The following is a 27,761-nucleotide window of genomic DNA, read 5'->3' on the forward strand; positions in this document are numbered from 1 at the left end:
CAAGGCAACACCTAAAGGGAGGGGACTTTGAGACAGATCTTATATATATATATATATGTCATTTCAACCCTTATAAAAATTGTAGCCATCTTTGTCCCATGGAGGCTTTCCCATCCACCTGCCTGGCTTCACCATCTATGCCACTGAGTTGGTGGCCCTCACTGTGTGTCCACCAACAAGGTCCTGCCTAAGATAATCTCTCTTAAGCCACCCAGGGAAATCTGTTTCTAAATATACTCACCTTAAAAACTACTGTCCACTCTTCTTTGAAATCTAGTAATGTAATACATATTGTAACACAACCAAACTCAAGGTTTGAGTTAAACTCATTGATTATAAAATGCTAATCTACAATATTAACACCAGATGGACTGAACCAAATCTACACAATTAGGTTCTTCCAAATGTCAATCATGTTGATGAATACGACTGAGAGTACTGCTCATTATGTAGTAAGGAGCATAATGTCCTGGCTTTGAATTAATGTCTTTGTCCAAATATTTGTTCAACCTATTATGCAAACAGTAACATATCTTAATATCTTCTAGTACTTAGAAATCTCAAATCACTTAAGAACACAAGCAACAAAAATGAAGTTATCAGACTTTGGTTTATTGTAAAATTTAGCAAAGTTTTCCTTATAATCCCTGACCCCTTGCTTGAAAACATAAATGGAAACAATTATTGCTTATTCTTTTCCCTCTACTTATCTGTGCTACTATAGAAGAAGAGAGAAAGCTTATTATAATAAATAAAAATAAAAATGTAACAGAGAAAAATAAATCAGTCTAGATGAGAAACATTAGGAGCAACAGAAATATCATTAAGCAGTTTAAAAATAAGCTTCTTTAAAAAGGTTGCCTTATTAAAATAAATCACACCAAAAATATAGCAGCAGAGAAGAAAGATACATACAAGTTAATTGCACACCAGTCCCATGCAAAAAACTGGATCATTAGCCAAAGCAGTAGTACTCAGAATCCAACTTGGGGTGTTTGTGCAGAGCCTGTGAGTCCTCTATGATGGAGCTGTCACTGAACTGGTCCAAGTCCGAAGGGGTCTGATGGCCTGGTACATCATCTGCCAGAGTGTCCAGGTAGCTCCCCACAGAGATGCCATCCAGCCCATCACTGCCATCATGGAGGCTGTTGTAGCTGCCATGTAAGGAGGTATCCTGACTCTCCAGCAGACTGCACAGGCTGCCACTGAGACTGCTGCCTCGGCTGGTGATGGTGGCCTTTTCCTCTATCATCCACTTGATGGACTCTATGCTCTCATTGATGAGGAGTAACTGGCGCATGAGCCTCACATCAGTGGCTCTGAGGTTAACCTATGGCAGAGAGGAAGAGAAGAAACACATGCCAGTTATCTATGTTCTAGAAAAGTCTCAAATTCACTTATATCCTGTGTACTGCAGTCTACAATTTTAAATTCGTGGAATTAAAAACAAGATGCTCTTGTTTCACTCTCTTTGGAAATTGTTGGCTCCTGGTAGAAGTTAAAATCAAGAACTCACTCCCCAGAATATGCATCAGCCTCCTAATGTGCCAATAAAAACCCCATCATATAGTTGAACCCAATCAAGAGTCTTGAATATACTCATCAAATGGTAAGTTGTCTGTTCAGAAATGCATTCTCTTTCTGGATAAACTAATAACTTATATATATTTATATGGTACTGGGGTTGACAATCAGGAAAGTGGGGAAACGAAGGAATCCTCACTAGTTTTTATAGAATCCTCTGCTTATTAAATGATAACATGCCAAGCAACATTATGAAAATAATAAACATTCATTAGAAAAACCTAATTACCCTGTACTGCAAGCAGTATCACTTTCTTCTTATTTTATGAAGAACTAAAAGCTTCAGGGAAAGAGGTTAAGAATGCAGTAGAAACCGACAATCCTTCTGACTGCATCTCCATGAAGAATGCTGGACAAGGTCTTTGCTTCTAAGGAGAACCAAACTCGCAGTCAGGGACCCGTCTGGCCACAAGAGGGCCTACTCACATCCATTACAATTTGAAAATGGATACCATTCTTCCACTTGGGATAGTAGCCCAAAAAGCTGGCCATCCCATTTCTCTCTTAGAGAAAGAGAGAGAGGACTAACCCAGAAATACAGTCTCTAGACTTATCAAAAGTATTCATTCTTGAGTGACTCAAATCATAAAGAAAAATAAGTGTATTGTCATCAGAAATATTCTTTCATCCAAAAGGACTTCCTGCTGGGGAGTTAATCCATAACTGAAGGTGAACTTTGGCTTTAGTGAATGTGTGAACAAACAGGGAGGGATAAAATCTCCACGAGAGCAGCTGGGGATAGTGCCTAATGAGTGCCCTGGGTTCAATTCAAAGAGACAGACAGACAGAGACACAGAAAGGAGAGAGAGAGAGAGAGAGAGAGAGAGAGAGAGAGAGAGAGAGAGAGAGAGAGAGAGGAGAAAAAGTTCCACTCTAGAGTACAATTTTCACAATATAATGAAAATATAAGTGTAAATACAGGAAGTACAAAGTGCACTTTTAAAATACTTTGGATTCAGGGCTGGAGAGATGGCTCAGAGGTTAAGAGCACTGTCTGCTCTTCCAGAGGTCCTGAGTTCAATTCCCAGCAACCACATGTTGGCTCACAACCATCCGTTATGAGATCTTGTGCCCTCTCCTGGTGTGCAGATATACATGGAAGAAGAATGTTGTATACATAATAAATAAAATCTTTAAAAAAATACTTTGGATTCACTAAGATATTAAAACAAGTTCCACATCTTCTTGGTGGAAACATGAAGAATAAACCCATACAGATAGTAACAGGTTAAAATTAGTCTCTCTATAGTATTCTTAAACAGAAGGATATGAGTTCAGTAAGCCTCAAACTGCTTATGTTTTTTATGGTTTTTCAATGACCTTGCAATGACTGTTACCACAAAGGAGGCTTTCTGGAAGTCCTTGTGTTCAAATTCATCCACACACCTTAAAAGTCACCAAGACATAGTTCAAATGACAAATGATATAAATATTTATAAATCATCAACAACGTGCAAGGGTCCACTGGTCAGCACAGAAAACCAGTCGGTAAAACTCCTACAAAATTCCCCTGAAGCTCAAGACCTTTCCCATGCCTATTAGATCAACGTGACCATTTCCTGACCACTCCCCAAATGGACAATAGATGCCTGTTCCCACATGCATGCTTGACCCTAGGAAAATACCCAACTGGGTCCAGCTTTGATTAGTAGACCATCACCACTCTCCATTTCTCCAAAGACTCCTCATTCTTTGAGATGGACTATTCCCAGCTTACTGACTCTTGTCTCTTCTGCTGACCCATGAAGGATCTATGGTTCTTTGTGTTTGTATCTCCTCACAACACTGCTGAATTTTGTGCAGTTGCATACTATGACAGATTGGTGGCACGTATCACAAATTTGTGTGTGTGTGTGTGTCTTCTCAATTATGTAATAATTCCCTTAAAGAAGCCATACTTGCCATTCTCCTATACTGTAAAACCTTTCCTAGGCACTTTTTAAAAAAATTTAGTTGTATTTCTAGATCTTTGAAATATCTCAAGATATTAATTCACACTTCCAGAAACTACATCACTCAAGTGTTAATAAGTACTAAGTACACATTTTCTGTCAGAAGTTTTGGTCTTGTGACATCTAAGACATTTTTCCATTTTATTAAGCAATAAAATTAAAAAGAAAAGCAGGCTATGAGCAAACAAAAGTTTCCTTTCACCATGAAATGATCTAAGTAAGGGAATCTTTTGCTTCTAAAATCAAAACATTCAGACATCATCGAGTCATTGTTAGGGGGTAGGTTATGAGAGTAACATGGCTAAAGCCTGCTGAGGCAGATAATTATTATAGATGGAAGTGTGTGTAACCCCGTGTCCTCTAGGGCAGTAAACAGTATCTGCCAGATTGCTGGGTGTGCTGGTTTCTGTGGCTAACTGCTAGTCTTTTCAGGAGTTCTTGTCTGTTACACAGGACCTTCTCCTAGCACTAAGGTGTGGTTATGGCATTGATGGACCCTGGGAGTATGAGCAATCCACCAAAAATTGAATCACAATGTTACTCCTGTCTCCAGTGGTTGCCCCACCTTTCCATGGTGTGTGTGATTCATCTCAGTCCTTGTGATGGCTGCACCAGGAGCAGAGTACCTTTACCACAGTGGCAAGGAATCTGTGGTTCTCTCAGCTGGAGTCTTGTAAGCTCCTTGACTTTATTCTGAAGGATATTGAGAGTTGGGACCCTTCTCAAGCTCTGAGCTTCAATGTTGGAGAGCCCATTCCTGATTAATCATGCCCAGTCCTCAGATTGAGTTTCATGACTATTGTTTCCTGCATATTTATGACTTGTTAGAATCAATTTTCTTATTACTTGTGCATGAAAGAATTTCAAAGTACAGGGAACTTTGCCTATTCACTACTGCTTGCTAAGACCTAGAGGAGTGCTTGGCACACAGTATCTACTCAATCAAGATTTGTCCAATGGCTGAACACTAGTTATGCTCCAGATTGGACCCTTGGTCAGCAGCCTGGAGCTGTGTGTGTTGGTGGTATAAGACTTGAAAGGAAAGAAAATCATCAGGAGAAAAGGCCACAAGACTGAAGCATTCCCAAGCATATTCTCCCATTTCTATTCACTCACAGGACTTTGGCACTGAGTAACTGGTATAGTCTCCCTTGCTTAAATTTACAGAGTATAAGATAGCATCTCAAAGGGCAGCAGACTTCAAGCTGTGAGTCACAGTGCACACATGATTCTGTTTGCTCAGGGGTGATAACTTGTTCTAGCACAGCACAGGTGTTCTGCAAACACAAAGTGAAAGGAATTGAACAAAGAGGCCAAACAAACCACGTATCTCCTTCCCCAGTACAAGTGTCCTGTACTGTCTGATTCAAAGCCATTGCAGTATCTGCCCCTTTCCCTTCTCACTCCCCACGCCCTATTCTGACCTCTACAATTCCTGCTGTGTACTTGGTCTTCACCCTGAGTCTTCCAACCTTCAGGTTTATGCCAAGCAGGTTTTTGGCCTCTGGGGAAGATGCTGAAACTTCATGTTAATTCTGACAAGTGGTGGGCTGGGTTTGTACAAAATTTAAAATGCAGGACAGAGAAAGAGCAACTATTCCTAAGAACACAAAAACTTCAAGACCTGTTCTCTTCTGAGCAATCCTTTTAAAATCAGTTTTTTAAATTACATTTCTTTATTTATGTATTTATCTATGTAGAGGGTGGTGATGTACAGGTATCCTAGACATGAATACCATCATTCTAAAGTCAGTTCTCTCTTTCCATAGTGTGGGCCTCAAGGATCAAAGTCAAGTCATTGGGCTTGGCCCAAGTGTGTATACTGATATTTACCAGAGCCATCTTGTTGGACCCACACAGTCCTTTTCATAAAAAAAAAAAAAAAAGAATGCAACAGTTATGAATTAGCATGATGGAATCCAAGTAAGAATACAGTTAAATTTTCGATTAACCAAAGAACCGAGGAGGCTAGATTTTTAGTCAGGGACTAAAAGAACTGGCTCCTCTTCCAGAGGACTAGAGTTCAATTTCCGGCATCCACAGGGTGACTTACAACCATCTCTAACTATTTCCCTGGGATCTTAGGGCACTAGCCTACAAGTGGTGCACAAACATACAGGCAGGTAGAACACCCATACACATAAACAAAAATAAGTAATTTTTGTTTTGAATCAGAGGACTGATACTCAAGATGGCCATGTATGAGGAACATGGTACACGGTACAAGTCTTCCCTTGACATAATCCACCTGTGGCCTGTGCATAAACAAGGTTGGTGTGTAAAACTTCACATTCCCCATAACACTGAAAAATCATGATGTTCTATTGAGTCCTCTATGAGCCTCAGGGCTTGCTGAGGACAGCAAAGCAAGTTCAATGAAATAAAGAAGAATCCTGATGACTGAGACTGAATTCAGCCCCATCTCATGTACCAGTCTCCATTCCCTACAGAGGTTTCACCTCAGGTATTTCTTTAGAAGGAAGCATTACTGATCAGACACTCCCAGGTTTTCCTTCCCTTCTGACATATTCCTTGTCTTCATTGAGACTGTGTGATTACTGCATCATTTTTGCTATGAGGAAACCATATGGGCCATAAAGAGACAGACAATTCCTGCTCAAAAGCTTCAGCATGAAATGTTAGCAAAAAAACTGTGGTTCAAACTGAAATTCTAAATCAACAGAAATTATAATTAGCTTATCAGAAATTGTGTGATGATAATAATTTGGATTCTCACAACTTGAATTTAATAAAGATCATATTTATGTCCCAAGGCAAACATGATTTTTTATTTGTTGTTATTTTGTGAGTGTTAATGTCTGATGCACACATATAAGTAAAGGTATGTGTGCCTCTCAGCCTTTCTGGAGTCAGTTCTCTTCTTCCACAAAGGGAACCAGGGACAGAACTCAGGTTATAAGGTTTACACAGCAGTATTATTATCGGCTAAGCCTCTGGCCACCCTTCCTTCCTTTCAAATAATATCTTGATCAACACACACATAGCTGCTGAATGTGTCTCCCTAAGAGAGGAACTGTTGTCTTGTCTGTCATACTTGAGGACTAGGTAAGATGCCTCTCACAAAGTCTTCTATGTTTTCCCCCTTATTTACTAATGTCAAGTTGAGTAAACAAAGTATGCCATCTCCCAGTTACACATTCCTACTGTAAAACCCATGATATAAATCCCAAATGTGCTAAAAGCTATAATATGAATTAGGAAAAGGAAAGTTCTTTGCAAGTCTATCATGAAGTTCATTGGACAAGGAAAAGGGGTTAGATATGCCTTTTAGCAACATGCTCTATACCTAGTTTCCAACCAGAAGAAACAATGAACATCCATTTCTTTCTTATTATCCGTATTATGATTTCTATCTTATCATCCTTTCCAATTACAGCTGGAGAAAGTATTTGATTCTGAACAACTCTCTTTTATAGTCAGAATAATTTTCAACTTTCTTACCATACTTATTTAAATTTTAAGCATGAGTTGGAGAGATATTGGAAAGGTGCCTGGAATATTACTGCTTCAGCATCTTATCCTATTTATGCATTGTCTTAGTTAGGGTTCTTATCACTGTGATAAAATGCCATGGCCAAAATAACTTGGTGAAGAAAGGGTATATTTTCTCCTTACACTTTGACATTAACAAAGGAAATCAAGGCAGAAACTGAAGCAGAGGCTGTGGAGGAGTGCTTACTGGCTTTTTTCTCATTGATTGTTCCTTCTTACACACACCCCAGGATCATCCCAGGAGTGGCAGCACCCACAATGGCCTGGGCCCACTACATCAATCTGGTGCAGTCATTTTTTTATTGTAGTTCCCTTGTCCCAAATGAGTCCAGGTTGTGTCAAGTTGACATAAAACTATCCAGAAATTGCACTTCCCCATTGTGTATCCAATTCTGTTCCTTCTCTGAATTCACCACGTATCTATGTGAAGATCACAAGAGACTTTCTGCCTGCTCATGGTTGGATTCCCCAGAAGTTTTATTGATAGCTGTATTATACAGTGTGTCTCTCTATCTGCCTTTCTTGGCTGCTCCATGAAGACACTGCTGTCTCGATGAAGACTGAGAAGACACTATATGATATTTCTATTCACTGACTTTGGTTTAGAATCTTCAGGACAAAAGCCTGCGACCACACACACCTTTCTCATTTGGTTAAAAAATTGTTTCGAACTGGAACTGGAAAATGGAGGGTTTAACTTTTGTATCAGTCAGCTTTGACAGCCTTCATTTATGTTGCTCTCTGGTAGAACTGAACAGTAACTACAACAGTTTGCTCTTTTCCCAAAGCCTTATAGCTGAGAAATTTTCCCAATGACCACATTACTGACAAAAACACTGCCATCAGCACAGCTGACCAATGACACTTTCGATGACACAGGAAGTTGAGTTTGGAAATAAGATTGTTTTTAATTTAAATAAAAATTAATTAAAACAAAAGAAAGTTGAGTTTGGTTATTTGCAAAAGGTAAATGTGACTCCACTGACACTGTCACCGGTTCCAGTATGAGGGTGGCTTGTGAGTACTTACCACCTCCTTCCAGTGAGTCTGCTCATTGCTAAATCGAGCTACTTTAGCTTGCTTTCTGATCCTATCAGGTTATAGTCAAATTAATACCTTTTCATATCCTAATGGACTGAAAGTCAACTTTCATTTTTTCAAGTCTGAAGCATAATTGAGGTTAGTACAACAGATTGAAAATTACCTGAGCCAAGATTTATTCAGAGTGAGTTACCAAGCATGTTTCACATTCACAACACAGAAGCTGGTCCACACAGAACACACACTCGAAGTTTGTCCACTAACATAAATTTGCATACCCACCTTTTCAAGTTAGACCTTTAAGCAGTATTTCCACATGAGGTTTAGGTCATAGCCTGCTCTTCTCTGTAGTGACCAGGTTTCTATTCTAAGAGGATGGTATAATGCCAAGTGTTCAAAGCTAGCCACTAGACAATACACACACACACACACACACACACACACACACACACACACACACTTACTGCTTTTTCCATTGTTGGTTAATTTATGTCAGCTTGACACAAGCTAGAGATATCTGAAAAGAGGGACCCTCAACTGAGAAAATGCCTCCATAAAATCCTGCTGTAGGGTATTTTCTTAATTGGTGATTAATAGGGAAGGTCCCACACAATTGTGTGTGGTGTTACCCTGGGCTGGGGATCCTGGGTTCCATAAGAAAGCAGGCTGAGTAAGCCACAGGAAGCAAGCCAGTAAGTAGCAACCCTCTAAGGCCTCTGCATCGGTTCCTGCCTCCAGTTCTCTGCCCTGTTTGAGTTCCTGTCCTGACCTCCTTCAGTGATGGACTATAATATGAAAGTAGAAGCCAAAGAAACCCTTTCCTCCCCAGGTTGCTTTTGATTATGGTGCTTCATCACAGCAATGGGGCAGTGACTGAAACTTCCCACCTCTGTGCTGAAATAACTGAGATAACCGCTTTGGCTCATGTCTTCATACAGAAGCCTTTAGGCATGTGCAGAATAGTGCAGAGTGCCTCACAGGGAGAGTGCATGTGAAGGAAGGAGGCCTATTTAACTTGCAATGGACGACAACAAGAGACAGGCTGGGGGCCCAGTATCAAGACATAATGCCCAGCAACTCCATGTCCTTCCAGAAAGCTGTACATTAAACATTTTACCACCTTCCAGTTCTGTCCCCAAGTCAGGAATCAAACCTGGAACACATGCACCTTTAGAAGGCATTTAAGAGCCAAACTCTACCATATAAATATATGCAATATTAATTGGACTAATGTGGAAAATGTGTGATATATATTACACTTACAAACACATACAAAGTAGCCTTTGCTATAAACTTCTGGCAAGCAGTTGATCCTCAGACTGCCTTATTCATGCTTGCTGAACTCTTGGATGTGTGGCAAGCTACACAGATAGAATTGCTCCCACTTCACTGATTCTTTTCTTGACAATTATTTATCCTTAAATACACACTGACCTGTGGGTAAACTTTCTCAAATAGTACAAATAATATGCATTAAAACTGAAACCTGTGTTAGCCGTACACTGGTGATGTTACTGGTTTATCAGTGATGTCAGCTTATTTGGTGAACTGTATACCTTGTTTTGAATATGCAACTAAGGTTTCATTTCCCTTTTCATTGTAAGTAAAGTAACAGGGACATTTCAAAATGTATTTATTTTGTGTTTTATGTGTACAGTGGTTATATTTGGTCTGCCTGTACATCTGTCTACAGTTTGTGTGCTGGGTGCCCGCAGAAGTACAGATGATTGACTATGAGCTGTCATGTGGGTGCTGGGAATTGAACAATATACTCTAGAAGAGTAGCAGTGTTCTTAACCATTGTGCTGTCTTTCCAGCCCAACAGGGACAATTTAAAGTTTAGTCTTCAATATTAAAATCATCCCTGACCTTTTAAAATCTAGAATCAATTAATTAAAACCCAAGTATTTACTTATAATGCTTTCCGGTTTCTTTGTATGAATTCTTCTATCGTGGCTAATTTCTAGTTTGCAATGTGATGTCAGCAAATTGATAAGGTGTTTAGAACATCTCATCTACATCTCATCCCTTACATACAAGCAGAAAGGGACTCTTCCAGTGTCCCTACCCCCACCTTCTCAAATCCATGGCTTCTTATTCTTTAATTTATATATACTTTATACATATTTATAAATACAACCTGCTGAGTCAATTTAGTGTTAATGTTGTCATATATAATTTGTTATGGGCTAATCATTTGGGATTGGATAACATATCTGGAGGCTTAGGCCCGGGGAAGGCTTGTTCTGCGTCTCTCAACATCCACTAACTGCTCTTCATCTAAGGGAGTGGGACCTGGTGAGTTTCCCCTATCCACACTGGCATACCAACTGATCTTTTCACTTTTTAGATCTTATTTAGGTAACCATGTTATTGAAATTTCATGGGGTACAGTCTTCCTCTCATGTATGGAAGACATTTGCCTCAAGACTATAACTGATAGTAAAAAGCAGCATAATCAAGGAGTAGTTGAGTACTTGCTATCTTTGAAAATAACATTGATTTGTAGGCTGACATACATACCTAAAGTTTTTTTTTAAGATTTATTTATTTACTATGTTTACAGTGTTTTGCCTGCATGTATGCCTACAGGCCAGAAGAATGCATCAAATTTCATTATGGATGGTTGTGAGCCACCATGGTGGTTCCTGGTAATTGAACTCAGGACCTCTGGAAGAGCAGCCAGTGCTCTTAACTGCTGAGCTCTCTCTCCAGCCCTAGTGAGTCTGACCAGAAGTTTCCAAAGCTCTTAAGAGTTTAATAAGCAGCTCATGCATTTCAGTATGTGTTGGTTTTAGAACTACTGGGAAGATGTAGAAGAAGGCTTTACCTAATCTACAATGTTTTGTGAGAAGTACATTTAACAACTTTCATTTCATAACTTAGGATTTTTATCTCTATATATGATTTAAAAAACTGAATGTCCCTGTTTTGGAAAAGAAAAAAAAAAGTACCGTTGTCTTTCTCGCTAAACAGAAGTTGAAATAAATGTAAAACATAGTGAAATTATTGTCAAGATCAGCATGGTATTGCATGACTGTATTCAGGCATTTGGGAGCCTGAGGCAAGATGACAGTGCCACCTGGGTGACAAAGCAAGACACTGTATCAAATATAAGAAGTAGTTTATGGAAATGGACAAGTTCTATCTGTAGAGTTCTGTTTTAGGGTAGGTAATCCAAGATCCACATGTTAAGTAACTGAGCTCCAGACAATCGCCAGTGCCATCTCTAAGTGCCTAAATGAACGTAGAAGCACATTCTTGCAGAACTGAGTCTTGAGATGACTGTAGCAGCCCTCACTGTCACCCCTGCTCTGCACCTTGATGGGAGTCTGCTGGAAATCTCTAAGCTAGGGGCACTCAATTAAAATGAGCTCAGACCCCTGACTCACAGCAACTCTGAAACAAAGCAACTCTGAATTGCTTTGTGATGGTGCTGAGTTCCTGGAGCACATAACACAATAAAATCAATGCCATGTCAATCCATTCACACTTGGATCAGCAAGGGACTGGAGGTCTTTTAACTTGTAGATAATTTGGGACAATGGCAGACCACTGCTGTCTATGGAATGCTACTTCTAATATCTAACAGGTTGGTGTTTAACAAATGAGTAAGTAGTGAAAACAAAGAATTTTCTAGGTAAGGCAAAGTCAATATTTAAATAGCTATCTTGATTTCCCACAGGGCAAACTTGCTTCTCCAGAGAATGCTGCTTCTTGCACTGAGGAATGATAGTGGGAGAAATGTTTGATAATTAGTGACATGGTAGATACACTCACTCAATGGAGATCACTCACATAATACTCTCGAGGGTAAGCAAAAGGTAAAAAGTCACACTGATTAGCAGATCTAAACTTACACGATAACATTCAGACACAACATGAAGAATTTGGAACAAACTAAAAGATGAATATAGTAGCATTACTGAAGTTTCAATATTTACAATTTCTTCTATTGCAATTTTTCTTTTCAAAATTGTTCATTTAAGTTGAAAATATGCTTTGAGTTGGCTTCAAAAGAGAAAAATGGAAGGAGCATGGGAAAGGAATAAGAGTTCCCTGTAGAGAAGCCTACTATAAAGCAGAATTCTTCATATGTCAATTCATTTTCTTTACAAGGGATCCACTGGCATCTTACCGTGATGCTCATTTTCAACTGTTGTTAGTGATTTGGCCACATCTGAAATTATTATGTAGCATGAGTCTCGGGCTTAATCTTACTTTCCATACAGTGCCCAACACTGACTGAATATTTTCACCTGGAGATTGCAGGCGGGACTCTCCAGTGATGTAAGTAAGCCTCACTGGGTAGAGGAATGATGGGAGGGGAAGTCCATAAACAACACCTGCAACATTCCAACACACACTGCAGTACCTGGACCTGCTGCTCTCATTCAGTCTCAGCTTTTAAAAACAGCTTTGGGAATACCCAAAAAGTATGTCATCTATCATCAGCTTCCTATGCCATATACTTTGTTAATAAGTATGCCAACACATGTATGCACGTGCCGGCACACACACACACACACACACACACACACACACACACACACACACACACACACACCACACAAACTGCCTGCTAAAGCTGATATTCTCATGGTGGCTTCAGTCTGACAAGTAACAAACAAAAAGAAAAAGGCTGAACAAGCTCCAGGTCAACAACATCCTTAGAACAAGCAGGTGGCTGAGGTCACAAGACTGCAGTCCGGGACACAGGTCAATAATAGTTGTGTACAGAAACACAAGTCCACAAGTCCAGAAGCAGAAGGCACCAATATCAGTGGCAATGTTCTAAAGGGCACCTTTTGAGTTGGTGGAGGTTGGGTGGCACCTGCTTGTGACTTAGGAATGGTTTCACCTCCAGCAGTCCTGCTGGGCTCTCACCATCTCCTCCTCGGTTTCTGGCACGAGGAAGGATGCTCCAAAGTATGTACTCCCACACATTTCTGGTGTCCTGAAGCAGGACTCTCCTTAAAGGGGGTTGGTTTACAGTGACTAATAAAGTTATGTAGGCTTTTCCTAAAGCATAACCTCCTTGAGAGAGGGAAACCATTCCAGTCAGGCTCACTGCAGAACTCTGCCTTGGGCTGCCATCCAGCAAACCAGCAACTTCTGTGGAACATGGGGGTTAAGACTGAAAGTGCTTCAGGCCTTTGATCCTAGTTAAGATTGCCTGAGAGAAGAGAGAGATAATAGGGTGCCAAAACAGGAGTCCTGGGGAAATTTCAGTCACTGACACCCACAGCTACAGTAAACACAGTCCAACTCTCACTAATGCAAACCCAGCCCCACTTAAAGGCCTCCAAACCTGTTTCATACCAAACAGCCACAGAAAACTGAGAAAAGACTAGAAGCATCCCAGAACAGCATAAACAAACAAACAAACAAAAAAAAAGCAAGAGAACAACTATTTCTCTCTCTCTCTCCCTCTCTCTCTCTCTCTCTCTCTCTCTCTCTTTTCTTTTTTTGGGGGGGGGTTGGTTTCGAGACAGAGTTTCTCTGTGTAGCTTTGGAGCCTATCCTGGCACTCGCTCTGGAGACCAGGCTGGCCTCGAACTCACAGAGATCTGCCTGCCTCTGCCTCCCAAGTGCTGGAATTAAAGGCATGGGCCACCAACGCCCGGCGAGAACAACTATTTCTTTTGTAAACAATTTCAAATAGAGAAATACTTTTAAGTCCTGAAAGGAAGGGGGAAACCAGTTCTACCACAGGGATTGCATGTCCACAGCATCACAGTAAAGAAGAAATGGACTGAAGTTTCATCGAGTATGGACTGTTCTTCCTTCCCTTCAAGCTGCATGGAAAGGACATCACAGTCCCGGTGTACACAGCCAGCCTCTGCCACAGCCCACTGGCAGTAGACTACTTAGCAGACTTTGGTTGGTGATGGGGTGGCATGGCATGGTTGAACAGTAGCCAAAAGAGCAAGTTTTTTGTTTTATTTTGTTTTTTTGAGAGCTATTAACAAGCTTAACATTACTATTCCCGAAAGACTGTGTGTGTGACACTCTGGTACTATCCATAGACACAGCAGAGACTACCACCCCAACTAAAGAACTTCATATTGAAGAAATAAACCTCATTCTCTTATTTTTTTGTTCTCTGAGCCTATCAGAAAAGATTTCAAAAATTAATACAATAATTTTTACCATAAGCTTATAAGCTTTGTTGAAAATAGACTTCCGAATATAAACATAAAATTTTGTAAAATTTTGTGTCATTTGAAAATATTTTATATAAAATTTCAACATATCCTCAATGATACCCTAAAACAGATTAAGGGTATGACCTGATTACCTAGGTTGATTTTTTTTCAGGTAATTTGCTATTTACTATCAAATTGGCTTAGACTTACAAAGTCATAAGTGAACTTGGAAATTTGTGCCTCAAAGTCATGCAAATAAATGACTTCTGTTAGAGTGGAGGAAAAAATGATAATCTCAAAAACTTAAGTTTCATTGTTCTAAGAGATGTTTAACAGTTTTATCTCTAAATTGGAAGCTTGGTCTTATGTTTTTCCTGAGAAAATATATAGTCACATCACATTTATCTAATTCCGTTTTTGAATGAACTCTAACTTACTATCAGTTTTCTAAGTGTTTCATCAATTTTTGACATGTTCCTTCTAAGTTTCTTATAAAGTCAAGGTTTCAACTCACTGATGTCCCGGTCACAGCCTGCTGTGGGCTCACCACTAGAACTGCTCATACAGAATTGCTAAAATGTTCCTGGACTAAGAAAGGCATAGAAGGGAGCTTCATCTTCCTGGAACTTGGTTTCTTCTTTTTGTTTCTGGTTTGTTTGCTTTGGTGTTTCTAACCCTGGCTATGTAGCTCCATGTTTTATTTAACTCTGTGATCACATCATGTCCATTTCACAACTAGATAATAGCAGGTTTTAATTACATAGCCAAGTATGCCTCAAAAACAACATGTGTGTAAACAGCCAGCAGCTAATGAATACTGAGGCCAGGAATAGTCTCGAGTTCTCTACATCTTTGGGGGTGCCTAAAACAGACAATCTGGTTTCATCATGTGATGACCTGATGGTCCCTGTGGGAAGACAGAATGTCCAGATAATATGGAAGGCAATAGAGGATATAGCCAGTTACTCTCTATTGTCTGCTTGTCAACTTGCTAAGGTCTGTGAAGAAAACATTCCTTTACCACTAAACTGGAAAATAACCCCTTGAAATTGGTGGCCTGTGCTTTCTAGTGTCCTGTGCCCAAGACCATGGAATTCAGGTTTCAAGTCCTGTAGGTGGCTATAGACTTAAATGAGAAAACTCCTTTCCAACTCACTAATAAAATTATGATATGCAGGGCCAACAAGGTGGATTAGCAAATAAAACCACTTGCTACATAACACGTGACCTGAGTGTAATCCCCAAAACCCACATAAAAGCAGGAATGCATGTGCACACACATACAATAATGATGATGATGATGGTGGTGGTGATGATGTTGATGATGATGATAATAAATATTTATGGAAGAATATGTATGGGCCGGAGAGATGCCTCAGTAGTTAAGAACACTGGCTGTTCTTCCAGAGGACCAGAGTTCAATTCCCAGCACCCACATGGCAGCTCACAGGTATGTGTAACTCCAGACCCAGGGGATTCAAGGCTGTCTTCTTCTGACCTTCATGATCCCCCAGGTGTACATGTGGTGTATTTACATACACACAGGCACAACACTCATTCGTGTAAAATTTAAAAATAAAGGTATCTTTTTGTTAAGTGCCCTAACTTCAAACTATATGTATTGTTTTCAAGTACAGTGATTTGATAACTAAATCTACTCTGAGAATCCTTCCTATTTTCTCTTCTAATATAAGCCCAAATTGGAGGGTGGGATGGCTAGAATTTAAAAATGTCTTCATAGTCAAACTTTTCTTGTGTTCTCTGCAAGGTCTCAGAAGACAGCTAGACCACACCCATAGAAAAACCATGCTGTGATCCAACTGACATATTTTTAAATAAGCAGAGAGCTAATTGTGCCACAATGACCAGTTCCCAGATGGAAGCCACCCATGGGCTGATAGTCAACTCAGTGCCAAAGAAAAGATATTTGCTACTGCAGAGGTTACAAGGATTTTGGGAGCTTTATGCCAGAATGCATAAAGGAAGACCAGCCGCAGATTTCAGTGTCATACTATGATTCATAAATGCTGTGACGATTCTGCAATAATCTTCCTTAGCTGCTTACATTATAGTGCTACAAATAGCTTAATGACACAGAATATCAATGACCCAAGTCATATACTGCTACCTCTTCTTTTAGACATATTTAAATAGTCCTTTTATGTGGCACCATTTTGAACAGCTATGCTTATTCTAAAGGAATCTAGAGTCACCAAAATAGCTGTGCCAACTATATTCTTTCTTCCTAATATATTTGTTTTTCAAAAATTTCGCTTTTGTTAATTAAAACAAGTTTACTGGGACGTGTAAGAATTTGCTCACTTGTCAGTTTGATATAATGTGCCATGTGGATATCTAGACAGATGTGTTTCCAGCATAAATAGTGTGCAAATAGATTTCAAATGGAAGTGAGAAGTCCTTCACTATCTCTTTACTGCTATGGTACTTTGCAACCCAAACATCCACTGATAGTGTAGTTGAGGGCCTTGATGAAAGAATGTAACCTTGGTTTTAGTTTTGTTGCCACCATTAACATACTGTCGACTTAAATCATCCAGCCTTCCCATGCTTTTGTTGTCCTCTTTGATAGGTGAGAATACTGAAGATCATTCTTAAGATGCCCTCAATCCCTAAAATGCCTTGGCTCTCAAAAGAAGCTTGTTAGCAGTCTATGACCTCTGTAGAGTTTGCAAAGAAAAGCAAGGGGTTCTCCACTTGCTCTACAAGACATCAGAATGAACTACCATTGATTCTTGAAGAAACTCTGCATTGGAAGAATGTTTATACAATGACGATGATTTTCCGAGGTATTGATTTCTTCAAATAGGAGAAGCAAAAACACCAAGCATGGTCATGCCCAGAGAAGCGAAAGAGTGAACTTGCAGCATGTGTTCACCCTATCCATTGACCCAGTGTGGGACACAGACAGCAATCTATACTAAAGAAATGGTGAGAGAGGAAGTACAGGTATGCGGCCTGTGGTGATTTGAAGAAAGTAGTAGCCTCGCTGTCGTTGGGGGAAGAGCTCCTACTGCAGCGAAACCATATGAGTTGAGATTAAGGAAAATAACCATTTGCCCAGAAATACAAAGATCCTTTTGTCCTTAAAGCTGCCAATCCACCTGGAAGAGCTAGGATGTGGAGTATGGTAAGAGGAAGTGGGAAAGTGTGTCATAGAGGGCCTGAGGTGAGGAGGCGCTGAAGGGCACATTTACATGAGAAGCTCCGTGCATTTACGTAGCTCTTGAACAGAGATTTGACTTTGCTGTGCTACAAGCTGTTAAGTGAACACCCCCAGGAAGCGCGTTTCACTGTGCAGGGCTTTATGAACAACTCAAGTCCAGTCATTCTTGTGGGCAAAAATGCACCAATAACAATAGCAAAGGATAGTAGAGAAAACTGACTTGGTCATGTAAGAAGCCTATTTAAGGACTTCTGCTTATATTGACACGGACACAATTTAATCAGGTCTCTATAGAAGGAGTGCTGCCTCTTCAAGAGCTGTTTTCCAAACCGCATGTAATTACCTCATTCTCAGGAGTTCAAAGTGACAGATCCACTCTGGAGGAATTGTAATGGGAATTAAAAGGGGCTTAATTTGCACATGAGAAGCACAAGCAGGCGGCTTCCTGTTTCTCCAGCAGAGTTAGCAGGCTGCTTCCCATTTCTCAGTTGGAGTTTTAAAACCAGGGCAAAGTGCTTTTTGAGGTCGACACTGAAAGGCCCACTGACTCCAAATTCTTATTTTGATCTCCATTTCCTCCCCATGAACTCACTATTGCTGTTCTAAATTCTCATAGAAAATATGTTCTTCCTTATAACACTCATTGTTCTCAAGTTTAATTTCCAAATACATTTTATGATTTAGTTTAATTTTTTGAAAACTACTCTTTGTTGAGCATGGTTGTACATGCCTCAAACCCCAGCTACTTAGTAGGTTGAGGCAGGACATGCTGGCTTGAGGACTGACTGGGCACTACAGCAAGATCTTGTTTCAAACAAAAAGGGAAAAATAAGGTTTCTTCAGGGTTGGAGAGGTGGCTCAGAGGTTAAGAGCACCTGACTAGTCTTCCAGAGGTCCTGAGTTCAATTCCCAGCAACCCTGTGGTGGTTCACAACCATCTATAAAATGAGGCTGGATTCCTTCTTCCAGTGTGCATGAATACACAGCACTCATATACATAAGTTGGAAGGTTCAGGCTTTAATGCTGATGGGCAATATCTCTTTAGGAGACAGACCCCGCCCACTGACAACAGTCAGGGCATGCACAGGGATCTGCCATCACCATAATCACCCACCATGCATGTGTGAGGACTCTGGGCATGTGTAAAACCTCAGTGCACATGTGCAGTCTTTCCATTAAAAGTTCCAACTTTCCTGCTGCTCACTCTCTTTACTCTCTACTCTCTCTGTTTCTTCTTCACTCTCTCTTCTCCCACCTGCAGGCTCTCTCTGCCTCTCCATGGCAGTCAGCCATTACCCCTGTTCCTCTTCTCTCTTCGTCTCCCTACTCTGCTAGGCCTATAATAAACTAGTCAATATGTCTCATCTTGCACCTTTCTCCTTTTCTTCAAAAACATAAGTTACATGAATAATCTTAAAAAGAAGATTTCCTCTCATAGTGGCATCTTTTTAGTAGTCTAATGAAATGCATATAGAAAAATCCTTTTTAAATGATCACAGGTGAGTTTAGGAACAGATTTTCTTGGGGGCGGGGTATCTATGTGGGTGCTCCTCTAGAAGCCATAGGGACACAGAGTGCTCTATAAGCTTCAGGAACGGTTAATTCACCCATCCCTGGCAGCATGTTTCTCACTAGTCTCAACCACATTTGAAGTCATAGCCCGATGTGAGGCTTCCTCCAGGAGCACAGCTGTTACAGCTCGTGGAGTTGTTCAAAGTTTTTGGACGAATAGGCCTACGGGGATGACTATGTAATAATTATAATTAAGTGACTATATTTTCTACTTAAGCAACTCCCTAGAAAAATAGTTTAGTACTAAAGATAAGAATTATGATCTTTATCAAGTTGTAAAAGCTCTAAAATTTTTCTGTTACTTTAAGCCTTAGAAGTCACAATTAACTTTATGACTAGAAATTATCTAAAATAAGAGGTTTTAATTTCTCTTTGAACTTGACCAGAGAGACAACCACAGACATTATTTAACTGTAGAAATTACTAACGTATCAAATTTTACTAAGGCATGGTTCCACATTTTGTAGGAATGTACAAAAACACTTTCTCAAAAATCTAAACTCAGTAAGGAACAATAGATGATTTTTTTTTTTTTACTTTTGGATTCCATGAATTGCTATCATTATTATCATTATTCTTATTCTTATTCTTATTTTTATTCTTATTAACCAAACCCTTATGAGGTTCCAAATGTAGATCAGCTAAAATATAACCTCAGACACCTTGATATCATATTAAAATGAACAAGTCTAGTTTGGACTTCAAAGGACAGGTTAAAATATCATTCTTCCACTAAGTAGCTTTTACATTTCTATCCGTTGGACAGGTTACTTAATACTTTTTCCACACCAGCTCTCTAACCCACAAAATGCCTGTATAGTAGTGGAAATGCTTAAGATATTGTATGCAGCTTGTATGGAATTCAGATAGCTCTTTTACTTTTGAAATAGATCAAACTGTACTAAGTTGCAGGTATTTGGGATCAATATGCCCACACATTTAATGTATGCAAGGGACTCCAGTTAATAACACCATATGGCATACTAGAAATTTGCCAAGAGATTAGTTTTAGATGATCTTGCCACAAAAATATCTTAAAGGGTAGCATATGAGATAAGTTAACTTGCATGACTATGGAGTCACTTAACTATATATATGTACAGCATCTTCTTCACCTTAAATATAAGTAATAAAAACTATTATGCCATAAAATTTATAAAATGCTTGACATGTACATTCAAGGAAGACATAATTTATTTAAACACTGGTTGGCCTAAAACTATGTGTAGACCAAGCTGGCCTTCTATGATTAATGGTCTGTACCACTATATCTGGCGTGAAAATGAATGTTCTGAGTTTTATTTCTGATAAAAATTGTATTGTTCATTTGATAGAAAGTGTTATTTAAAAATTCACTTTAGTAAATGCATCCAATCAGCTGTGGATCACCACACCTTTAATCCCAGCACTTCACAAGCAAAGAAAGGCAAGTGGATCTCCATGAGTTTGAGTCTAGCCTAGACTACACAGCAAGATCAGGCCAGCCAGGCTACGTTGTGGGGCTCTATCTCCAAAAAGAGAGGGGGGAACAAAACAGAAAGAAAGAGGGGAGAGAGGGAATGAAGAAGATAAGAGGTAAGAAAAAATATGTCTAATCCATATACTTAAGTGACTATAATTTTCATCCATAACATTTAAATCTAAATAATGTGGAAGTACCAGTGACACTATATTGCTCTGAAGATTTAGATGTTTGAACTGGGTTGAGAAATTCCCAAGTGTTTCAATGAAACAACAAAAAGCCTCCAGCTAGACATAAAAATTGTAGATTACTAATGATAGAAGAAAGCATGGTGGAGTTGGACTACTGTATTTTTTGAAACATGTACAAACTCAAGATTGATGATCCACTGGCAAGATAGCTCAAATTTTAAGAGCCAACCACTACCCAACACATACACACAGCATGGACATAGGACATTCCCTTTATGATTCTACCCTGTTATATATTATGCCATGCTTGCTTCAAAGGAAATTCAACAAATGACAAGCAGGATTCACCCCTCACATTTTAATGATACGAAAGAGGAACAACAAAGGCTTTACAATGATTCAAAAAAAAAGTGGCTGAGAATACAAATATACTTCTGCTTTCTATTCTTAGCCTCTAATATTGCTAATTTCTGAAAATTGCTGCTGCCGGAGTAAATGTCTTGCAAATAGCTGTTCTAGCACTACAAATTAGCATATATTCAATGTTAATTCATCGCCTCCAGTTTTGAAGGACCACAGATGAGGGTGATAAAAGCAGATGTCTGACATATGGCAACAGATGGGTCAACACATTTTAAAGAGCTGCTGGGAACAGAATGATTCACTTTTCTCGATTCATATAAAAAAGGGTGATAAGAATGACGCAGAAGCAGCCCAAGCAAGGCAGGCTTAATGGGCTCCTAATTTTCCCACAGTTTTTATGTGTCCTACAAAAACATGGGAGACGGCAGTTTGCTAGGATGCGTCATGTCATGGTGTTGGTCTTATCCAGGCAGAAAAATTCATAAACAAACATCAGAGAACTGTAGATAGGAACTTGCTACCCTACTGCAGAATATGTCAGTTAGTGGCAAGAATTATTAGACCAGATGGTACATGATGTATTCATCAGGACATGTCCAGACCTCAGCTCCTGATTCCAAGTATACAATGCTTGCTTGTGTGATTCCCTAGCCTAATGTGACCCTGAAATTTTTCATTTGTAATTTTATACTTATACGTGCCTTTTATTAATTATAGGAAAAATGTAGTGTGTGACTCAACAAGACACTGCAGAGACACCTTCAGATAGAAGTTTACCCATAGAAGTAAAATTAAATTACTACTCTGAGGTAAGGGAAATTCCACCATTACTTGGAGGTGCTTCCACAATAGACAAAACAGAAACAAAAGGTGCTCATACAGTGAAAAATGAATGGCTGATGTTTGGTACATAGCATCCTTCATCACAGTTAGACATAATGTTAAATTATATGTTTTCTCTTGAGCATAAATTTTTTAAAAGAAGTTTTGTTTGTTTCATTGGATTTCTCTCCGTTAAGTCACATAAAAAATCTTACACAGAATCCTTATAGAATTTCCTAAATTAAAACAAAGCCGCCACACTTTCCATACATTTGAACACAGGATCAAACAGACAAAGTCCCACAACAAAAGCTCATCTTTCACTCCACCGCTCCTGGGAATATGAGATGCTTTTATGGCAACTAAGATCTTGGCAGACACAACTTTGAAAAATCTAATCTGTATTGCATGTAGACTCCTCTGACATCAGTAAAACAACCTGGTTCTGTGGTCAGTGTCTTTCCCCTGCTTCAGGAATATGATTACACACCGAATAGCGAACTTGTCTCAGTTTTGCCTGCACTGCATCCATACAGCATTCAGACTTGATTCCCATTGCCATTCTCCCCCAGCCCCCAGTAACAGCAGGCTCGGCTTCCTGGGCTGATTTGCAATCATCAGCGTCCACTGCTAGGGAAGTAAGGTAAAGCATCACCTGCAGTGATGCCCTGAATTCTGCAGAGGCCCAGTTTCCCTCAATACAGCTCCAGCCGATGGCAGAAGTAGGGAGAGCTCGGCCAGCCATGCACTGCAGAGGCAGTAGAGAGTAAGGTTGGTTTCTTATTGGTTTTGCTTTATAATCTCACAAAGAAATTTTTAATTTTCAAGGTGGCTTTCCTACTGACTGGGATATGTCCCAGTAACAATAAACAACAGCACCAACAAAAACAAGTAGTCTTTACATAGCGTTAGTGTCATAACTACAGCTAATACTTCAATGCATTTCCTTTCACCAAATCTAATAGAACCACTAAATGGGAGAAATTGCAACCTTGAGGAAGTCATTCTCCTACGAATCAGTGGGAATGAGACTTGGACTATATTCTCTGTGGCTCTGAGGCTTTACCTGCTACTCTGACCCATGAGAGAACTCTGAAAGCTTGTATTCTTACAGAAAAGTTTCAATGTGACAAGAGAAAACTCCATCGGGAATTTGAAAATCAGGTAAAACAGTGACATTTATTCCTTGAGCTAGGAATTATTTGAACACAGCATGACATTTAGAAAGTATTCATCAAAATCAAAATCTAAGAAACAGGTTAAGTATGCAGTATTAGGGGAATGCACAAATGCAAGACAATTCTTTGGGCAATACAAATGATGTTTAAAAGCAGTTGCTTAGAGAGGCCAGAGAGATGATTTGGAGCTTAGGAAGACTAGCTGCTCTTCGTAAAGACCGGGGTTCAATTCCTAGCACCCACAGGATGATTCACAACTATCTGTAATTCTGGCTGCAGTTCATCCAAACCCACTCTTGACCTCTGTGCCTACCAGGCACACAAGTGGTGCACAGACATACATGCGGGCAAAACACTCTTACACATAAAATAAATCCTTTTTGTAAAGGACAGTTACATGGGGAAAACTTGTGAAAAGAATATCAAGCAAAGAACTGGGCTCCCAATAAGGCAAAGATAGAACTGGCAAAACATACCTTCTACAAGGAAAACAACTGCAGACAAAAAAACACCCAAAGAAAATGAAAATGCCACTAATAAAATAATGCAGTCTGGGAAGAATAATCATCTTTTTGCTTCTGCTGTTAGTGGAGAATTCTGAATCTATGTCATTAGAATGATTGAAACATTTAATTTTTCTCTAGAGAACTTCAGTACGGTAACCCGGGCAACTTTAATTTATTGAGATCATATTATGAAACCACAAAACCATTATTGTAGTGGAGTTACAGTCAATAGGAAGAAAACAAATATTTTTGAAATATTTGTATCATATAAAAGTTTAATAGTCCTATTTTGTTTCTATTCTTGTTCCAAAAGTATGCTGCCATGTTTTACTTTACTGCATGTTTTATTCCTCAGTAATCAAGAGTGTTTTCTTGTTATGGCTAGTTCAAAGGTATGTCTTTTAAAGATACTAGATATAAAACACATGGAAACTTTTTCTTTGAAGAAAATATAAGAAAATGAGCAAACATGAAAAACCACCCCAATGTGCATTGTATAAGTCCCCTGAAACAGCAACTATAACTGCTGCTTATTGACTATTCAGCCATACTCGAACTTCTTAGTTTGCCATTCTGTTATTTAGGATTATTCTACCTTGTTATTAATCTCATTTTCACTAACTCAACACAGCCATGCATCTGTCTCAGTCACTAAGGTTTCACTGTTAATCCATGTTTTTCACTACCTTTGGTTTGCTCGAGCTATTTAACCAATCACACCTCTGAGTCAGCTGTTGCCCTTCTACTCTCCTGCTCGGAGGGGTAATCTAGCAATTATCAATTTTATTATTAATCTATTCCTAATACTGAATTCTTATACTCTGTTAAATTCTGAAACTGAATAAATTACATGTGGTTCTAGCTATGAGAGAATGTGTCATCTGTTGAGTGATCCAAAAGATAACAAAAATCAAAACCAGCATGAAATAAAATGTAATTAACTGTCTGACTGCCATTATAAGTCAGAATTACCTACTTGTAACTTGGGAGTTAAGGTGGGAAGAGAGGGGAGGGCCAGGCAAAGGGAACTGAGCCGGCAGATGGCAAGAGATTAGAACATTGGAAAGGTCTGAGGAAGGGACACGGGGCCCCAGTTGGGAATTTAGATACAGATGTATAGCTTCTGAGCCCAGCATCAGATAAACAGCTATGAAATAATTATTTGCTTTATAAAAACATACACTTTATGACAAATCATGAGACCTTCGAGCTTCAACAAGAATTCTTAATACCATGGAAATTAAATTGTTTAATGGTAGCCCCATGACTTATTACCTGATTCACCTGTAAGTTACCTGAACCCATGTCTCCAGTGTTACCTCTATGGGGCTTGTCACAGGAATCAATATTGTCAATGCCTAAAAATATGTACCATGTTTACTTCATGCCTTCTACTGAAACACATCTCCACTTCCTGAGGTGGAGATGTGGAGCCCCCCTCTAAGGAACGTATTTACACTGTGAAATGGTGTGCTTGTGAGTTTTCATCCACGCCAGATGCAACAAGAAGTGAGGATTTGGAAATACACACTGCTTCATCTTACTACAACAAAACCGAGTCAGTGACTTAACAAACAAACTGTAATAGTACATTCCTCTGTAAGAACTGGGTGAAATCCAAATGGAATCCATGTGTCTCAAGACTGAATGCAAACAAACATGACCCAACACTTCATGTGGTGAAACTGCAGAGCATTCCCAGTAGTGATGCTGGACTTTTGGAATCGGAGTGTAAATGGAAATGCATTTCCTCTATTTATGTTGGCCAAGCCCTTACACCTGGAACAACCAGTTCTGGAAGTGGGAAATCTGGCTTGGGTTTATCAGTGTGAACTCTCTCCATTTCTGCATCTTCATTTCTAACTTGGCAACGTGAGCATTTTCTGTTGCTCCTAACCACTGATAATGAACAGTGAATGCTTAAGTGTAAGAGTTACGGAGCAGGCAATAATCCCTTCGGCCCACATGAACACTGGTGCCAATGAAGAAGATGGTACAGCCTGCCAACCATAACCAGAACTCATAATATGAACCCTAAATCAATACAGACATCTGAGAAGATAGTTCTATCTTATCCCAAGCACAGCAGTGGAGAATGGAGAGTTCAATTCCCTTTGGTATGCATTGCTATGGCACATACAGGTTGATATGGTGGTGGCTTATATTTAAGCAAGTTACTTCTTTGGTTTCTATATATCCCTTGCTGTAACTTGCCTAACAAAAACAGCTCAGAGAATATTCACGTTGTTTAAGCACAAGTGAAGATCTTGTTCCTTTATATCTTATTCAAATTACAATTACTGACTACCCTTTGCAGAGCAAAATCTCCCCATTAGCCTTTCCAGGTTTCTCATGGGTCAAATGATTTAGTAAAGAGAAAACTTTCTGGGACAGAACTGGCATAAGTCAATCAGGAAGAGACATTTCTGCATGCTTTCTGATGCTTTAGGCAGACCAACTTGTATCATCTAAGTCAGTGGTTCTTAACCTTCCTAATGCTGCGACCCTTCAGTACAGTACCTCATGTTGTGTGACCCCCAAACATAAAATTATTTTTTTTTCTTTTGTAAATTTTTAATGGTCATATTTACATATCCATGCCCCCCCATTCCTTCACCCTCCCATCCTTCCATGTTCCCTACCCAACCCACCCCAACCCACCCCCCTACTCCTTCCCAGGGATAGTGAGGCCCTCCACCAAGGGCCTTCAAAGCCTAGGCCCTCCTTGCTGTGTCTGGGCTGTAATAGTATCCCTCCATAGGGAGTGGGCTCCCAAAGTCCATTTGTGCTCTAGGGTTAAAGATTGGCTCTGCTGTTAGAGGACCCGTAGACTGTCTTGGACTCCTAGCTGGCACCCACATTCAGAGGGGTTGGTTTGGTCCAATGTTCTTTCCCCAGCATTGGAGGCCCTTATGACTAGGGCCTCCATTCTATCAGTAGATCAGGTCCACTCTTTCTGCAGATCTCTCCAGCCCCATCTGGGCTCCTTTGCTCAGCCCTCCTCCCTCTCCACAACTGAATTCCAGTAGTACATAAAATTATTTTCATTGCTACTTCATAACTGTAATTTTGCTACTGTTACCAATCGTAATGTAAATATCTGATCTGCAACCCATGTGCAGTTGGTGACCTACAGGTTGAGAACCACTGATTGAATGCTGGTCTCTGGTAGGCTTCTGACAGACAGGTCCTAGCAGTGTTCTGTCTCAAAAATGTCTAAGGAAAAATCTGAATTCAGCATGCACAGGAGAGAAAAAAAGAAGATGTGCCCCCCTCCCAGTCCCCCTCTTCTCCCATCCCTCCCCGGCACCCCCCATGAATGTCTCCCTTGGGAAGTACTCACTAAGTTATTGAGAATCACAGCAATATTATACTTGAAGTATTTAGATATTTAAGAATGTTTAGGGGTGTGTGTGTGTGTGTGTGTGTGTGTGTGTGTGTGTGTGTGTGTGTGTTTTATGTGTTGAAAGCAGAAGGAAGAGAATGAGACGGACAAATAGAAGGTTTAGGGGACTCAGGGTAAGCACAATGCATTGTTTTGGGCCCAGTTTTTCACAACATTTATGAAAAGAGTAAAATATTACAAAACAAAAGATTTTTAAATGCCTGCTGCATATTTAGAATTTTTCCTGTAGAGGATTTGAATTAGAAAAGAGTGATTATAGGCAGGAAAATTCCATGCAGTGGTATTTCTCAAAAGGCAAAGACTGATGCCTTTGAAAAGGCAGTATTCACACAGCTGTTAACAGACAAAAATATGCAGAAGGGAATATACAGTTACTGCTTTAGTTACATTAACTTATGTGATGACCATTTTAATCTTTCTAATTAATACAGTTTCAAATGCAGACACACATAAACAAATAGATTGATTCATCCTATAGAAAACATTCAAGAAAGCTAGTGTTCCTCTTTCTAATTCACTCATCTTATCCATGGCAACCATGCTTTTGTGAAGATCACTACAAGTTTGTTAAGTGTTTCAAACACCTCAGATACAATGTGCCCCAGCCACACTGCCCTCCTAATGCCCTAGCTCCAGACTGAACTCCAAGCCAAGGACAGTCAGAGAGGTCATACCCTAATTCTACTTAACTTTCAAGTGAGGCTGTCAAATTAAATGATTGCTCATTTTCAGCTAAAAATGTGCAAATTGTACCATGCAGCTATATTTCTCTATGTGTACCAAACTATATGAATTTTAATCTGTGTGTGTGTGTGTGTGTGTGTGTGTGTGTGTGTG

The 27,761-nt window shown here is 39.6% G+C and overlaps 1 protein-coding gene across 1 annotated transcript in view; it reads right to left on the reverse strand.

Moving 5' to 3' along the window:
- Nucleotides 1-591: 591 nt before the first annotated feature.
- The window catches only part of Lurap1l (leucine rich adaptor protein 1 like), a 38,053-nt gene continuing 10,883 nt past the window's right edge, over nucleotides 592-27,761 (reverse strand). The window contains exon 2 of the mRNA XM_027400220.2: nucleotides 592-1,330. Coding sequence (XP_027256021.1) covers nucleotides 956-1,330 — 375 coding nt within the window. The 3' untranslated portion in view covers nucleotides 592-955. The remainder of the gene's footprint in view (nucleotides 1,331-27,761) is intronic.

This window comes from Cricetulus griseus, chromosome 2 (genome assembly GCF_003668045.3).
Source record: "Cricetulus griseus strain 17A/GY chromosome 2, alternate assembly CriGri-PICRH-1.0, whole genome shotgun sequence".
Classification (NCBI taxonomy): Eukaryota; Metazoa; Chordata; class Mammalia; order Rodentia; family Cricetidae; genus Cricetulus; species Cricetulus griseus.